At 45.8% G+C, this 15698-nt stretch overlaps 1 protein-coding gene across 2 annotated transcripts in view; it reads right to left on the minus strand.

The window, feature by feature from the left end:
• Positions 1–1201: 1201 nt before the first annotated feature.
• The window catches only part of UMOD (uromodulin), a 248946-nt gene continuing 234449 nt past the window's right edge, over positions 1202–15698 (minus strand). For both annotated transcript variants that reach the window (XM_069647169.1, XM_069647170.1), the window contains one exon: positions 1202–1560. In XM_069647169.1, the coding sequence (XP_069503270.1) occupies positions 1493–1560 (68 nt within the window). In that variant the 3' untranslated portion in view covers positions 1202–1492. The remainder of the gene's footprint in view (positions 1561–15698) is intronic.

A 15698-nucleotide genomic window follows, 5' to 3' on the forward strand; every position in this document is an offset into this window, starting at 1 on the left:
GATGTTTTGGAATATAGCAATAACATTGTAAACTTTCTTGTAGATGCTGTCACTTCGATCCGCGAAAGTCCGTTTTCCATGTTGATGATGATGATGACAAAAAATGGAAATTCACGCGAACAATTTAGCATTGCAGTCACTTCAGATATGTGCTCTTTCTCTCCAGCCCTTAACTTGGGTGGTGGGCCCTTACCAACAGATTCTACTAGCCGCCGCAGGGAATAGTGCTTCATTGATAGATGTGCATTCTTAAAATAACGCTGTGTCCTCATAAAAGGGCTTCTCAGAACACAGAATCTCTGAGCAAGCCCAGGTGGAACGATGCCTGCTCCGACCACCACAAAAGGCTTGGCATAGTGTGCTGTGGGAGATGCTCCGGCAAACCATGTAAGGCATCTCAGAGTCATGTAGGGAGGTGGTCCAGTGGCCTACAGAAGTGGTTCCATGAATGAGAGTGCACATAAGTGACACCATTTCCATATGGAAACTTCCCTGCTCTAGGATTGGAATTGAGAGGTGGTCAGGAGTGTTAGGCCTTTTCCTTCACTTTGAGAATGATTTGGCATGGTTTTCCAGTCCTTCTAGTTCAGAAACTATCGCCCTTGGATCATGCTTCATCAGTCAGATTGACCTCTGTGTCTGGGAAAATGGTATTACCGGCAAAGATAACATTGGATATTACCTTCATCCATTGTTACAAGCCCCAAGACTTGCAGTCGTCACAGAAACGGTCTCATGACATTAACGCTCATTACTGTGGCATACTACCTAGCAAAATAGTGACCATTCATTTAGACATTAATTAGTTCATCTTTTATAACGCACTTAATACCAAAGACCAGTTTCTAAGCGCAGGACCAGGACTTTGACCTGGGTTGCTCTGTGTTGTCTTGCTTCCAAGAGAAAATCGTTGAACACGTTTTTCTGGTCTCCGTTAATGTGGGGCCAAAATGTAGCGCTTATTTTATCTTTATATCAATTTGTACTATGTATTTCTGTTCTTATATAGTGAGATTTGAATGTGTTTTATATTGTGAACTGTCCTTTTTTATTTTGCTATGTATTTTGGGATTTGTTTTGGTGTGTAAGGTTGCTTTGGTAACCAAAATCACAATTAAAAAAAGAGAAACGTGTTACCTCTGAGCTATCCACCCGTCATCTCCACTCACCTGACACTTTGAAAAATTAATCATGCGTAGCATTATGTTTTTTAGTTTTATTAATAAACAAATATTGATCACACAACATTGGTCATCATAAAAAATTTGAGCTGAATAGGCACGACAGTAAAAACGAACGTGTACCAATGAAACATATTTTGCAAAACAATTTAAGGTATTTACCATAAAATCAAGCACATTGTTGTAGTAATTTGTAAACACAAACGTTTATTTTATTTTCAGCATATTCCTGAATCTGAATCCCATTTGTACTAAACAAACATTTTATGAAAGAGAAAATAGATTCCAATGTTCCAACAAATCCATGAATGTTATAGAAGTATTTGGCGTCCCAGAGTCACCATGACAACCGTCAAAATCATCCACTGAGTACGCATGCCTAATAAATGAAAGTAATAATACAGAAATGTTAAAATAATAATCACATTGGAATATATAGTGTACAAATCAATATGAATTGTCTTTATGTGATGAAAGGATGCTTTTTGTAATCCAATCAATGTTTTCGTTATCCAACTCAACCATACTCCTTTAAACATCCTTGGAAAGATGAAAGGCTGTGTCAGCCCTTCCTAGACTTAAACTTGTGGTATTATCAGTTATGTATTATCATAAATGTGGCATATAAAATACTCCGTGAATGCTCTTTTCTAGATGGCCAATGTTTTAAAAGGCTCAGGTCACCTCTTTCAGACAGGTGACTTGGGCATTTCCAGAGGGCTATGTACCAGTGCAAATTATTCGCAGTCCAGTTCCCCTGCATACATAAGTGTCAGGCAGGAGCCCTGACAGTAATGTATTATAGGGTCCCTTGCGGGTACTGATAGCATATTTCTTCCCAACAGACATTTACAGAGTATGTCGTTGTGAAATGTCAACAATGAAAAGTACATTTCCATCTTAAAAAGCAACTGGGGCAGCAGTCGTTCATACCCCTGCGGTTGAACTAAAGTGGGGTTCATGAAGGCTTGTAGCCCTCTCGTGCACTGAACATCACCCTGCGCGTGCTCCTGACAGATGGTGATGCACTATTCTGTCTCACTTTTAGAAAGTAGATCCCTTCTCATAATTTTGGTGGGGCTTGCAAATTAGAAAAATAACATCCCCTCCCTTCCCTTGTTCTGGTCCATTGTGCATCGAGTGAAGGGTAAAGTATTCTCCTGGTCATACGGTAAGTAATGATGATACAGGAACCACTCCAGACCAGGATAGTAGAAAAGAAACGCTTCTTTATTAAGTCTTTGTTACGGATATCCATGAGATGTAGGAGAGTGGGAAACAAGCATCCTTCCAGCTCCTCTGGCTCTCTCTCCCAATGTACCAGCAGTCACTTCAGGAACTCTCAGCACATTACATTCCACTTGCATCATACCATTCCAATACATTCCATGCAGCCTCTCAGCTCACTGAACATAAACATACATATATAGACCAATACGAATGGCATCCGAATGTGGGTAGCTAGGATAACTACATTTTGATGCCCTTTGTTAGCGCGTTCTGCGCAATATGATGGCACGCACTTATCAGCTGCGAGAGTAGCACTGTAGAAGAGGAGGGGGCTCTTTCTGATATATGTGAAATAAAAGGCTTAATGAAACGAATCCATAAATGCTGCAGCACAGGTAAGTATAAAGTGGTAATAGGCCCTAAAAGCTTGCTTCTGCTTTAAACGTGCGCAAGCATTTGTTCGCGGAAAAGGCCGCTGCAGCTGGTGAATTAGCGCAGACTTTTGTGATCCCAGGTAAGCAGTGCGGAAAGAACATAGTGGTTGTTATTTTTGCAAGGTCAACAGATTATAGAGCAAAGAGTAGGGGCGTTTCTTTGGCAGCACCTTTTTATAATGTTCTGTTCCACTATCTGTTTTAATCTGCTGTCCCAGCTGTGTCTAGGGCTTGTTAGGCAGAATCCTGTGCAGTGCCCTTAGGGACCACTACACACAATTAAGACTACAGGTGGCAATATAAGTTTACCTTTGGTAAGGGCCTGTACTACTAAGTTATAGTGGTAGCAGTAGCAGAGCAGCCAGGCTACCAGTATGTCTCAAGTTAAGTACCCTGTGTTTGAATGAACCGGTGTTATGAGCAAAACACGACACCGCGGATACGGTTGCAATCACTTTTTGACAGTTCGGTCTACTCAATAAACGCGTATCCGTGACATGAAATGCTACCGGGGCAAAAAGCACACTTAGCACCTGAGATACCGAGAGGGATTTGGAGGCAAAAATCACAGGCAATATTTAGGTTAGGCAGACAGTATCGAGAAACACCCAGAAACAGGAGTTTAAAAGTCAAAGGGTTGGAGCCAGGTTTAAGTGACACCAGAGACCGGTGCCGAAGATCACACCGTTAGACAGTTCACGATTCAGCGTAGCCCAAAAGTACTTGGATATTGTCAATGTTCGGAAGCAAAAGTTATAAGAAGGAGGGAAGACAAGGACGAGCCTTGAGGATGAAGGAAAGGGATTGACCCAGTTTCCCGCAGACCCACGATTCCTGGAGCTTCGTTGTGAAGGAGGACGTCTGAAGGGGTTGGCACCACACAGGGATGAAACCGGCAGTAGCGACAACGAAAAAGGTGTGCTCCTTAAAAACAGGAGAGGCTCAGCCGGTGGCTATCCGTACCACTACAGCAATGTGCAGCGATTTCGACCACGGCGGAGAGCTCTGTCTGAAGACGATGAGCTGGTTATCCCCACCAGGCTCAAGGGAAGAAGACTCCGGACAGGATCTCCTCTTAGTCGTCGAAGGGTAGATAGCTCAGGACTGCAGCAGGGCTTCACCGGGACGGGGTAGTTGCAGCAGCCATCGTTCTCTCAACTTCACTTCGGTTCCTTGTAGTTCCAGAGGCGTCTCTGACTTCTAGCCCAAGAGACATGTCTTTTATGCGCAAAACCCCCATTCACACAGCCTGGCTGTCAATCACGCAGCAGCGGGGTTGTCCAGCCGGGACAACCACCTCAGCCAATCATGGCAAAGTGCGACTTGGGTTTCCTAGGATACCCTTTGCAGGGGGTGACTACACCCCTTCCCCACATTCAGTCTACCTAGACACCCAGGCGCCAAGAGGAGGGCATCTCTGCAGAAGCCCACCAAAAGACGGTGAACAAAGAAGGCGCACCTAGTCTGCTGCGCAAAGTAAAACACAAGAAGGACTTTAACAAAAAGAAATGGTGAATAAACCCAACCGGAGCCAAAAGAAAGACGATTTGGTGAAGTGGGTTTAAAAGAACAGTACCACGTTTATCTAATATAATCGCGGTAGAAAAGTTAGGGTAGATACCACTGCCACCAGCTAAGTCTAAATGTTAAAAGAGCGAAACAATGCTCAGGGAGGTACAGACAGAAAAAGGGGACAGATTAGCCCTTTCCAGTACTCCATGTAAGATGGGGTGTACTGGGTCTGTGGTAAAAATGACTATGTAAAGTAAATGGCAACTTTACCTTTCTCTGGGGGACAGTAGTCAGCTCTAGCGAAATGGAGTCAGAGGGAAGTCTTAAAGACAACCCTGGGTTATTACACTAAAGGTGCTGTGTAACCCGTATAAGAACAGGGGCACCTGGAGTGGTGTGCTCCGGTGCCCAAGATCACACAATGAGTAAAAACACATAGGCCAAAACACATGTAAGAGTGGAAAAAGGATGTACACTCTTACCAGGTGGAACAAATAAACTCCAGAAATCCAGCAAAGCTGCTGGGGGACTCACTAGGTGAGGGAAATTAGCCCTAGAAGGAGAATTCTCCCTAACACTTGCCCCCCCCCCCAGACTAAGGGACAGGAGGATTTAATCCACTCCTGGATGGACCTCATACCTCTAGTCGGTTACACACATCCTAGAGAGACCATCAGCGTTTTGGTGGTGACTTCCTGCTCTGTGCTCAATGGAAAAATCAAATCCTTGCAGGCAGATTGACCATCTGAGTAATTTTGGATTTTCCCCTTTCATTTGCATCAGCCATCTCAAGGGTTGGTGGTCAGTCTGAATGATGAAGGTAGATCCATACAAGTATGGTCTAAACCTCTTCAGTGACCACACAGTAGCAAAGCATTCTCGTTCTATTGTTGCCCACCTTGTTTCAGGATCCTTTAACTTCCTGCTGATGAAACAAATGGGGTGTTCCCTACCTTTCTCATCCAGTTGACTAAGGACTGCACCTATACCTACATTAGAAGCATCAGTTTGTACAATGAAGGGTTGGTGCTAGTCAGGAGCTCTTAGCACTGGAGCTTGACAAAGGGCTTTCTTTAGACCTTCAAAGGCTTGATTGCACTCCTCATTCCACCTGAGCTTTTTAGGAAATTTGGGAGAGGAGATGACATTCAAGGGAGAAGCTATGGTCCCATAGTTCTCTATGAAGTTCCTGTAATACCCAGTGATACCTAAGAAGGCTCTCACTTGGGTTTGAGTAGTAGGGGTGGCCCAGTTTTGTACAGCTTGTACTTTGCTAGGCAATGGCCTTATTTCACCTCCTCCTACCTCATGCCCAAGGTAGACCACTCAACTCTGACCAATTTGACATTTGCTTGTCTTTATGGTCAGATGGGCCTGTTCCAGAGCCTGCAATACATAACCTAGGTGTTCAATATGTTCTTCCATGTAGGGCTGAACACTGCAATGTCATTCAAGTATGCCATGCAGAAGTCCTCCATCCCATTCAGAACTTGCTTGACCATCCTCTGAAATGTAGCAGGTGCATTCTTTAATCGAAAAGGCATCAACTTGAATTGGTAGAGGCCAGCTGGAGTGGAGAATGCAGTTTTCTCCTTGGCATGGTCTGTCAGGGCTATTTGCCAATAGCCTGACGTTAGGTCAAATGTGCTGAGGTACATGGCTGCACCAAGTTTATCCACCAGCTCGTCTGTCCTAGGCAAAGGATGGGCATCAGTCATGGTGACTGCATTTAGAGCTCTATAGTCCACGCAGAATCTCAACTCCTTGGATCCTGCCTTTGGTACAAGCACAACTGGGCTAGACCATGGGCTAGTAGAGGGCTCTATAACCCCGAGTTCAAGCATCTTGTTGACCTCATTCCTTATGTGGGATCTGATATTGTCTGACATTCTGTACCCCCTGCCTTTGACAGGTAAACAGTCACCAGTGTTTATGTCATGCTGGCCCCAAGGTGTCAAGCCTGGTGAAAGTGAGATCAGGGAGGCAAACTGATTTAACAGTAACTTGCACTTGCTCATCTAAAGCTAAGCCTCTGAGGAGGTCAGGCAGAGGTTCACTCTCCTCCTCCTCCTTAGCTGAAGCTAGAAGCAGAGCTCCTATGTCAGGTCTAGAGACATAAGCCTTTAAACAGTTGGTGTGAAAGACTCTGGGAGCCTCCTTAGGGTTGCCTAATTCCACCAGATAGTTCACCTCTCCAAGTTTACCCACAACCTTGAAGGGTCCTATCCATTTGTCCTGCAAGGCCCTCTGCCTTGTGGGGACCATAACAGGAACAAGCTGGTCTTGAGTAAACTCAACCATGTTAGCCTTCTGGTCATGCCAATGCTCCACCAGAGCTTGACCAGCCCTCAAGTTATCACTTGCCTGTGCCATCATGTGTGACATTCTCCTCTGGAGACCTATCACATAGTCAGTCACTCTGACTGGCTTGGGGCAAGGAGCACTATCCAACCCCTCCTTAATCTGGGCCAATGGACCTCTGACTGGATGGCTATAGAGAAGTTTGAAGGGACTAAATCCTACTCCCTCCTGAGGGACTTCTCTATAAGCAAAGAGAAGGCATGGCAGTAGAAGGTCCCACTTTCTTCTAAGCGGTTCTTCTAAAACACCTATCATGCTCTTCATAGTTCTGTTAAACCTCTCTACCATCCCATTGGTTTGGGGGTGGTAGGCAGTTGAGAACTTGTAGGTAACTCGACAGGTTTTCCACATGGTTTGCATGTAGTGGGACATAAAATTTGATCCCCTGTCAGATATCACCTCCTTATGAAAACCTACTCTGGTAAAAATACCGAGTAGGGCCTTAGCCACAGCCAGAGCCGTAACAGTCCTCATAGGTATGGCTTCAGGAAATCTAGTGGCATGGTCCACTACAACCAGGATAAACCTGTTGCCTAAAGATGTGGGAGGGTCAAGAGGACCGACAATGTCAGTCCCCACCCTCTCAATAGGGACTCCCACCACTGGGAGAGGCACTAAGGGTGCCACATTCTTGGACCCGCTCTTGCCAGAGGTTTGGCAAGTGTGGCAGCTTCTGTCAAAGTTGTCTACTTCTGTGCCCATCTTAGGCCAGTAGAAGTGCACAGATAGCCTTTCCTTGGTCTTCTTAAAACTTAAGTGACCAGCCAAAGGTACCTCATGGGCTAACTGCAGAAACTGGAGTCACTTCACTAGAGGTACTACCAGTCTTTTGTAGTCTCCAGGTTTTGACTCAGTTGGTTCACTGTAGAAGAGGCCATCTTCCCAGTGCAACCTATACTTCCCAGGCTCAGTCCCATTGAGCTGAGAAGTGGCCTGTTGGCGAAGACCTTCCAAGGTAGGACACTCTCTTTGTCCCTTGCTGAAATCCTCCCTGTTGGGCCCACCTTCTGCTAGTAAAGACTGCAGCTCAGGATGGTCAACAGGGTCAAGATCTCCTACCAAGGTAAGATCCTCTTCTAGATCCGATTCCTCAGTATCTAGTTTGACCATACAGGGTTGAACCTCACACTCAGCCTCAGCTGGTGTGGGAGTCACAGGTGTGACTTTGGACAGTCTCTGAGATGTCCTCCTGTGCACAAGAGTGCTTGCTGGTGTCTTGCTGGCAGACTTAGGTTTCCCTTTTGTCTTTTTTCTTGCCCTGCAATGGCAGTAAGTAAGTCCTGTGGACTTGGGGTGATAGCTTCCTCTATCATGTCCCCAGGAGAGCCTCTTAAGGTTCTCTCCCTGGCAGACTTTGTGAGCTCCTGCTTCCTTCTGCTGGGGGGCCTGGGAGTACTAGACACAACTCCAAGAGTTTTGAGGTCATTACCCAACAGGACCCTCCCAGGTACGTTATTTTGCACACTTACAGGTATCCTGACAGTCATGTCATTACACTGGATGAGAGCTGGTAACTGGGGAACCATTTGCACAGGGCCTCCAGCTAACTTGGTTAGGTGTTTGGGTGCCTTAACAACATCCTCCACCTTGAAAAAACATTCATCAACCACAGTTATGCTGGCTCCAGTGTCTCTGATGGCAGGGGTCTCCTGACCATTCACAACAACACTATCCTTGTAATACTCTTTAGTATTATCTGAATTGAGTTGTAGACATCTTAGTTCTGTTGTTCCCAAAGACCCAAGGACACTAAAGAAACACTAGCCGAGACTCTCATGGGCTCATCAGCTAGTAGCTGAAAGTTTCCACTTGTCATAGGTACTTCATCTACCTGGGAGAAGGCTAAGGAGCCAGTGCTAATCCCTGAAGGTTTACCCTTAGACTTGGGATCTCCTTTCACATGGCCAGGCAATGCACAAACAAAGCATTTCCCAAATGCTCTCTGGAATGGGGGCTTGCTCTGACCTCCATCTGGTGTGGAACCAGATGGGACACTAGCCTGATTCGGTTTACCTTGTGGCTTACCCTGGTTATGTTTGGGGCCCTCTTTTGGATGGGAATTATTGAAATTCTCCTTTTTGTCGTTCTTGGACTGCTTTCCCTCTTTCTTCTTCCTAGTTGCCCCAGAATCCTTGTGAGTAGCCCTGTTGGCAACCCACAAGTCAGCAGCCTTAGCTAACTTCTTAGGATCTATCTCCTTTGAATCAGCCAAGTGCTGTCTAAGCTCAGGAGAGCAGGCATCAAAAATAGACTCCAACATTACAAGACTCCTCAAACCTTCATAAGTGTTCACTTTGTAACCCTTAACCCAACCATCTAAGTTTTTCAAACAGTCACACACCCAGGTAGCCCAAGGGGTACCATCATGCTTTTTGAGGGTTCTAAACCTCTTAAGATACTGGGAAGGGGTCTTCCCAAACCTAGCTATTACTGCTAGTTTCACACACTCATAATCCTGCTTATCCTCCTCCCCCAACTCCATTACAGCATCACTTGCAACAGGGGGAAGCCTAGAGAAAAGCCAAGGAATCAACTGATTCCCTGAGATACCTTGAATCCCATGATTGTACTCAAACAGTGCTAACCAATCCAAAACATCAAGTTTAGTCTCATACATACCAATCATTTCCTTTGGCAGACAGGGTCTATTAGGGCTGGAAGACCTAGAAGACTCTGGGAGAGAAGCATTTTCTAGAGACAGTTTCTTCATTTCTAGTTCATGATTCAGCTCCATTTCTCTGAGCCTTACCTCTTGATGTTTCATGGCAGTTTGTGCATCAATACGTTTCACTTCTAATTCAAGTCTCATTATGTCAAGTGCAATACATTTAGGTGTAAGTGTATGACCTGTGGGGGTCCCTGTGGGTGGACAGAGGTTGTGCATTCTGAGCAGGCAAAGGAGTTGTAGGGTTTCCTAGCAAGGACTCATCTACTTCTTTTAGATTAACACTCTCAGAATCAGAAACATCAAAATCCACATTGGCTGGAGTGGTAGGCCCTTCTGACCCACTCTCCAGACTTTTTCCCATTAACTTTGCAACCAGTTCAGATTTCTTTCCTTTACCAGAGAGATTCTTACCCCTACACATAGTTCTAAGAACCTCAGCAGTATACAGTAAAAGACTCTCTTCATTGTAGTTTTCCATACTTGACATGATTTCTCAGTTAAATAGATTTAGTGGTGTTAGCCTTGTGGTTAGTTGAACCCAAGCAATAGCAGTACTCTAAGTGTAATCACTCTACTTCCAAATCCTCACCGCTGTACACCAGTGTTAGGCAGAATCATGTGCAGTGCCCTTAGGGACCACTACACACAATTAAGAATACAGGTGGCAATACAAGTTTACCTTTGGTACAAGCCTGTACTACTAAGTTATAGTGGTAGCAGTAGCAGAGCAGCCAGGCTTATCTCAAGAGTATATGAGCAGTAGCAGAGATTACACAAAGGGACCACAATTACTGTGACTCAAGCAAACACTGACTCAAGGTTTCAGGTAAAAAATATAAGTATATTTATTTGTAAACCATCAGTTATAAACACAACACCTCTATTAAACTTTAAACAAAACCACACGTTAAATATACTACAACTAACCAATTCACTTTGTACAGTATGTCTCAAGGTAAGTACCCTGTGTTTGAATGAACCGGTGTTATGAACAAAACACGATATCGCGGATACGGTTGCAATCACTTTTTGACAGTTCGGTCTACTCAATAAACGGGTATCCGTGACATGAAATGCAACCGGGGTAAAAAGCCTACTTAGCACCTGAGATACCCAGAGGGAGTTGGAGGCAAAAATCACAGGCAATATTTAGGTTATACAGACAGTATTGAGAAACACTCAGAAACAGGAGTTCAAAAGTCAAATGGTCGGAGCCAGGTTTAAGTGACACCGGAGACCTGTGCTGAAGATCACACCGTTAGACAGTTCACGATTCAGCGTAGCCCAAAAGTACTTGGATAATGTCAAAGTTCGGAAGCAAAAGTTATAATAAGGACGAGCCTTGAGGATGAAGAAAAGGGATTCACCCAGTTTCCTCGAGTAGAACACAGTACCTTATTTACACGATGCAGCTGGTGCCCTGGCAGTTGTTCCTGTTGGTTTCCTGCAGACCCACGATTCCTGGAGCTTCGTTGTGAAAGAGGACGTCTGAAGGGGGTCTGCACCACACAGGGATGAAGCCGGCAGTAGCAACAATGAAAAAGGTGTGCTCCTTAAAAACAGGAGAGGCTCAGCCGGTGGCTACCAGACCACTACAGCAGTGTGCAGCGATTTCGACCACGGCGGAGATCTCTGGCTGAAGAAGATGAGCTTGTTATCCCCACCAGGCTCAAGGGAAGAAGACTCCGGACTGGATCTCCTTTTAGTCATCGAAGGGTAGATAGCTCAGGACTGCAGCAGGGCTTCACCGGGAAGGGGTAGTTGCAGCAGCCATTGTTCTCTCTGCTTCTCTTCGGTTCCTTGTAGTTCCAGAGGCGACTCTGACTTCTAGCCCAAGAGACGTGTCTTTTATGCGCAAAACCCCCATTCACACAGCCTGGCTGTCAATCAGGCAGCAGGGGGGTTGTCCAGCCGGGACAACCACCTCAGCCAATCATGGCAAAGTGTGACTTGGGTTTCCTAGGATACCCTGTGCAGGGGTGACTACACCCTTTTCCCACATTCAGTCTACCTAGACACCCAGGGGCCAAGAGGAGGGCTTCTCTGCAGAAGCCCGCCAAAAGACGGTGAACAAAGAAGGCGAACCTAGTTTGCCGCGCAAAGTGAAACACAAGAAGGACTTTAACAGAAAGAAATGGCGAATAAACCCAACCGGAGCCTAAAGAAAGACGATTTGGTCAAGCGGGTTTATGTTCGAGGCTAATATAATAGCCAAGAACAGTACCACGTTTATCTAATATAATCGAGGTTGAAAAGTTAGGGTAGATACCACTGCCACCAGCCAAGTCTAAATGTTAAACGAGCGAAACAATGCTCAGGGACGTACAGACAGAAAAAGGGTACAGATTAGCCCTTTCCAGTACTCCATGTAAGATGGGGTGTACTGGGTCTGTGGTAAAAATGACCATGTAAAGTAAATGGCAACTTTACCTTTCTCTGTGAGACAGTAGTCAGCCCCAGCGAAATGGATTCAGAGGGAAGTCTTAAAGACAACCCTGGGTTACTACACTAAAGGTGCTGTGTAACCCGTACAAGAACAGGGGCATCTGGAGTGGTGTGCTCCAGTGCCCAAGATCACACAATGAGTAAAAACACATAGGCCAAAACACATGTACGAGTGGAAAAAGGATGTACACTCTTACCAGGTGGAAAAAATAAACTCCAGAAATCCAGCAAAGCTGCTGGGGGACTCACTAGGTGAGGGAAATTAGCCCTAGAAGGAGAATTCTCCCTAACAGGGCCCTGATTAAAGTTGTGTTACTTCATGCACTGGCGTACACTACTTTTGTAATTTCTTGGTGAGTTCTACGAGGCGACCCCCGATACATTACTGTAAAATGAACATTTCACTTTTCAAAATCCTAAATGTGAAAAACAAGGGTGTTCTTACAGTTTACACCAACCAAACAGTTTTGCAGATTTCCCATTCGTAGTACTCATTCTGAGCTATGCCCAAGGAAGCGGAGAATACAGGCACAGAATTACTGTAGATTTGAACTCATTCCATATTAATTTGATATAAATGTAAAGAAAAGTTGGGGAAAACTATGTCTGCATTATTATCGCACTGTGAATAACTAAATCAGTCAGTAAAGTTGCTGCCTCTCACAGGCCAGCTCTTGGAATAGCTCAGCACTAAATGTCAAAAGGAATATATTGTTAACTAGCTGTACCCGGCACATCACTCTAGCTTTCCCTCTGTGCTCTCTTTCATTTGTTGGACTCTCTCTTCCACTCTCTCTCTCTTTCTCTCTCTGCAAGAGTCACGCTGTCTTCCTGTGCTCTCTCTCTACCCGTGTGGTCTGGTATGCTCTCACTGGCTCTCTGTCAGTGTGGTTGTGTTCTAACTACTGTACTGTGTCAATGTGCTGGGCTCTTTTTCCTTCTCTCTGTCTGTGTCACTCTCTCGCTCTCTTTCCATGTTCTTCTGATATTTTGGTTATGCAGGGTATGTTATCATGTTCTTTCCTTTGCTCCGTGTCAGTCCAGTATGGTACTCGAGTGCTCTTCCTGTCACTATGATCTGGTTTTCTCTCCCACTATCGCAGCCCCTCCCCTGGTCTCTCTCTATTTGACTCTCTCTCCATTCCCCTCTCGCTCTCTCCCTCCCCGTCTCTCTCTCTCTCTCTCTCACACTCCTTTTCCCTGTCTCTCCCGCTCTCTCTATCCTGGTACCGCACCATTTCTATGTGTCTGCGTTAAACATTACCGTGGTACTCACATCACTGGCTCTAATCTGTGTGCCCAGTCCCAGTGCACAGACACATGCTTAGAGAATTGTGCGTGGAGGCTGGTAACATTGTGACAGTATCAACATATAATCGTCCAATCTGAGCTTTGCTAAAGTGACCTTCAAATGGGTCGAAGAGGGGCAACATAAACAAGCAGGAAGGCGGTTATGAATTCAAGATTCGGTTGCCTACCACTGGTTATTCTATTGTATTATTTCCCAAACCAGAACTTGTTAATTTGGAGCCCTGTCTGTCAGCTCAGGGGACTTTGACAACACATCTTTTATTTATTTTAAAATTAGACTGGGTTTAGGCGCAGAATTACAGACTATTACATGTCGTTATGATTGTATTATTTTATTTATTGGGTATTTTTGATGTGCCTATACAGCAAATGGTGTTTCAAGGTGTAACAAGACAAAAGAGGGGGTCAGGGACAGGGATGAAGAAAAGCAAAAAATGGTCCAACTAGGCCTTGTGTCATTCAGATCATGCAATGCAGTAACAAGAAGTGTAGGGGAGAGTGGAGGGGGTAAGTGCCATTCAGAGCGGAATGTGCTAATGCTAAGGAGGGAATAGAAGTGCAGGTAGGAGAGGTGAACATGCAATTGCTGCGAGCGGGGGGATGAAGAGAGGACCCATGGGTTAGGCAAATGCTAAAAGGAGGCCAGGTGGACAGGTGCCAGCGGAATGCAGTGAGTGCAAGGGAAGAAGGTCCATGTGCTAAGTGCAAGGGATGGGGCTGGAGGGCTCAAGGGGTGCAGGCCCAGACAGGCTAGTGCACGGGCAGGGAGCCTGCAAGGGCAAGCACAGGTTATGCCAATTGCAGGGGTAGACTGGTTGAGTAAAGCCGGGTGTCCTGTATGATTTAGAGGGAACCAGGCAGCCAGTCAAAATGAGGCAGAGGGGGACATTAGCAGGGGGGTATAGGGCAGGAGGAAGAGAAAAGGAGGGTCTTAAGAAGCTTACAGAACTTGAGATCCGGCTCAAGTCTAAGAGGGGCAGGGAGGCCTTTGGAAGAGAGAGATCTACTGCCCACTCTCTGCTTGGAAAAGCATCTGATCTGCAGAGAGTTGGAGCTAGAAGACAGAAGGGCTTTAGCAGGGAGGTATTTAGGGAGAGAGAGTTGGATGTAGCGGGTTGCATGCCCCAGACAGCTTTGTGGATGATGTAGAGGGTCTTGAACTTGACCCTTGCAGCAACCGGGAGCTAGTGGAGAGACTTTAGGGCTGGACAGATGTGGTTCCTGGGCTTGAGGTCAAGGATAAGTCTTGCAGTCCTATTCTGGATTAGTTGGAGGGGGCGAAGGGAGGATTTAGCCAGATTGAGGAAGAGGCAGTTGCAGTAGTCCAGCCTAGAGAGGACCAGAGCTCTGGGGACATTGAGTTTCTGGGGGAAGGGGAGGAAAGGGAGAATGCCTCTGAGGAGGTGCAGCTGGAAGTGAGCCTTCTTACAAAAGGTCTGTGATGTGAGGAGAGAAGGAGAGAGAGGAGTCAAAGATGACAGTGAGGTTTTTTCCCACAAGAGGGTGAGGGGATGGGACCCATCGAAGGCAGCCAGAGAGTAGGAGGGAAAGAGGGATCTGGGGTCCGAATGAGAAGGATCTCAGTCTTACTGGCATTAAGGCAGAGATCGTTAGCAGCACACCATACCTGAATGTAAGTCTAACAGTCAGGATGAGAGAGGAAGAAGAGGAGGCAGTGGAGGAAAGCTTGAAGGAGAGCTGCGTGCCATCCTCATTAACACTGGAAGTGAGGGGAGAAGGCAGAGATCAAATGGGCCAGAGGGGCAAGGTAGATATTGTAGATCCATGGTTAGAGGATAAACCCCTGAGGGACGCTGTAGGTGGAGAGTGTGATGGAGGGGAGAAAAGTGCCCAGTTGAACCTGGGATGGTCGGTCAGAGAGGAAGGAGGTCAACCAGTCCAGTGCCAGGTCCGTGATGCCACGGTTATTAGATAGCCAGTTTAAAAGGGTGGCCTGATTGACCATATCAAAGGCAGAAGAAAGGTCAAGAAGGATGAGAACGCAGGGAGAGTTGGAATTGATGATAGCATGCCTTCTAAACATAAAGAGCTTCCTTTTGAAGTACTTAGTAATGTTGCATCTACTGTAACTCCCTGAAGGGTGGCACTGCATATTTCTGGGATACATTAGTACCAGTATTGTTGGAACTAATGCCCAAAGGGATCCCGATTCACCAGATTCACCTAAGTCACACAAATCACAGGATGAGCTCTCAAGTGAGAAACCACACTTTGCCTGAGAGCAAGATTATCAAAACAACAACAAAAACTCGACCCAATATTCATTAGAATAAGAGTAGCACAATGGATGAACCGAATGCACAGAAAAAAGTCCAAGATGACCCCCGAAATTCTGCATACCCACCACCCAACACTGAAGGAACAAGACACATACCCCGCAGCTAAAACCAAACACACTGCAAACTACAAGCACCCTAGCGACTCTCGCCAATACGCCAAAAAACAACTGCATACAACCATCCACCAAACACCACACATATGTCAATCAACTAAAAACATGCCAGCACACACTGACCGTTTCTTTCTGAACTGAAG

This window comes from Ambystoma mexicanum, chromosome 2q (assembly GCF_040938575.1).
Source record: "Ambystoma mexicanum isolate Mex_15411 chromosome 2q, UKY_AmexF1_1, whole genome shotgun sequence".
Classification (NCBI taxonomy): Eukaryota; Metazoa; Chordata; class Amphibia; order Caudata; family Ambystomatidae; genus Ambystoma; species Ambystoma mexicanum.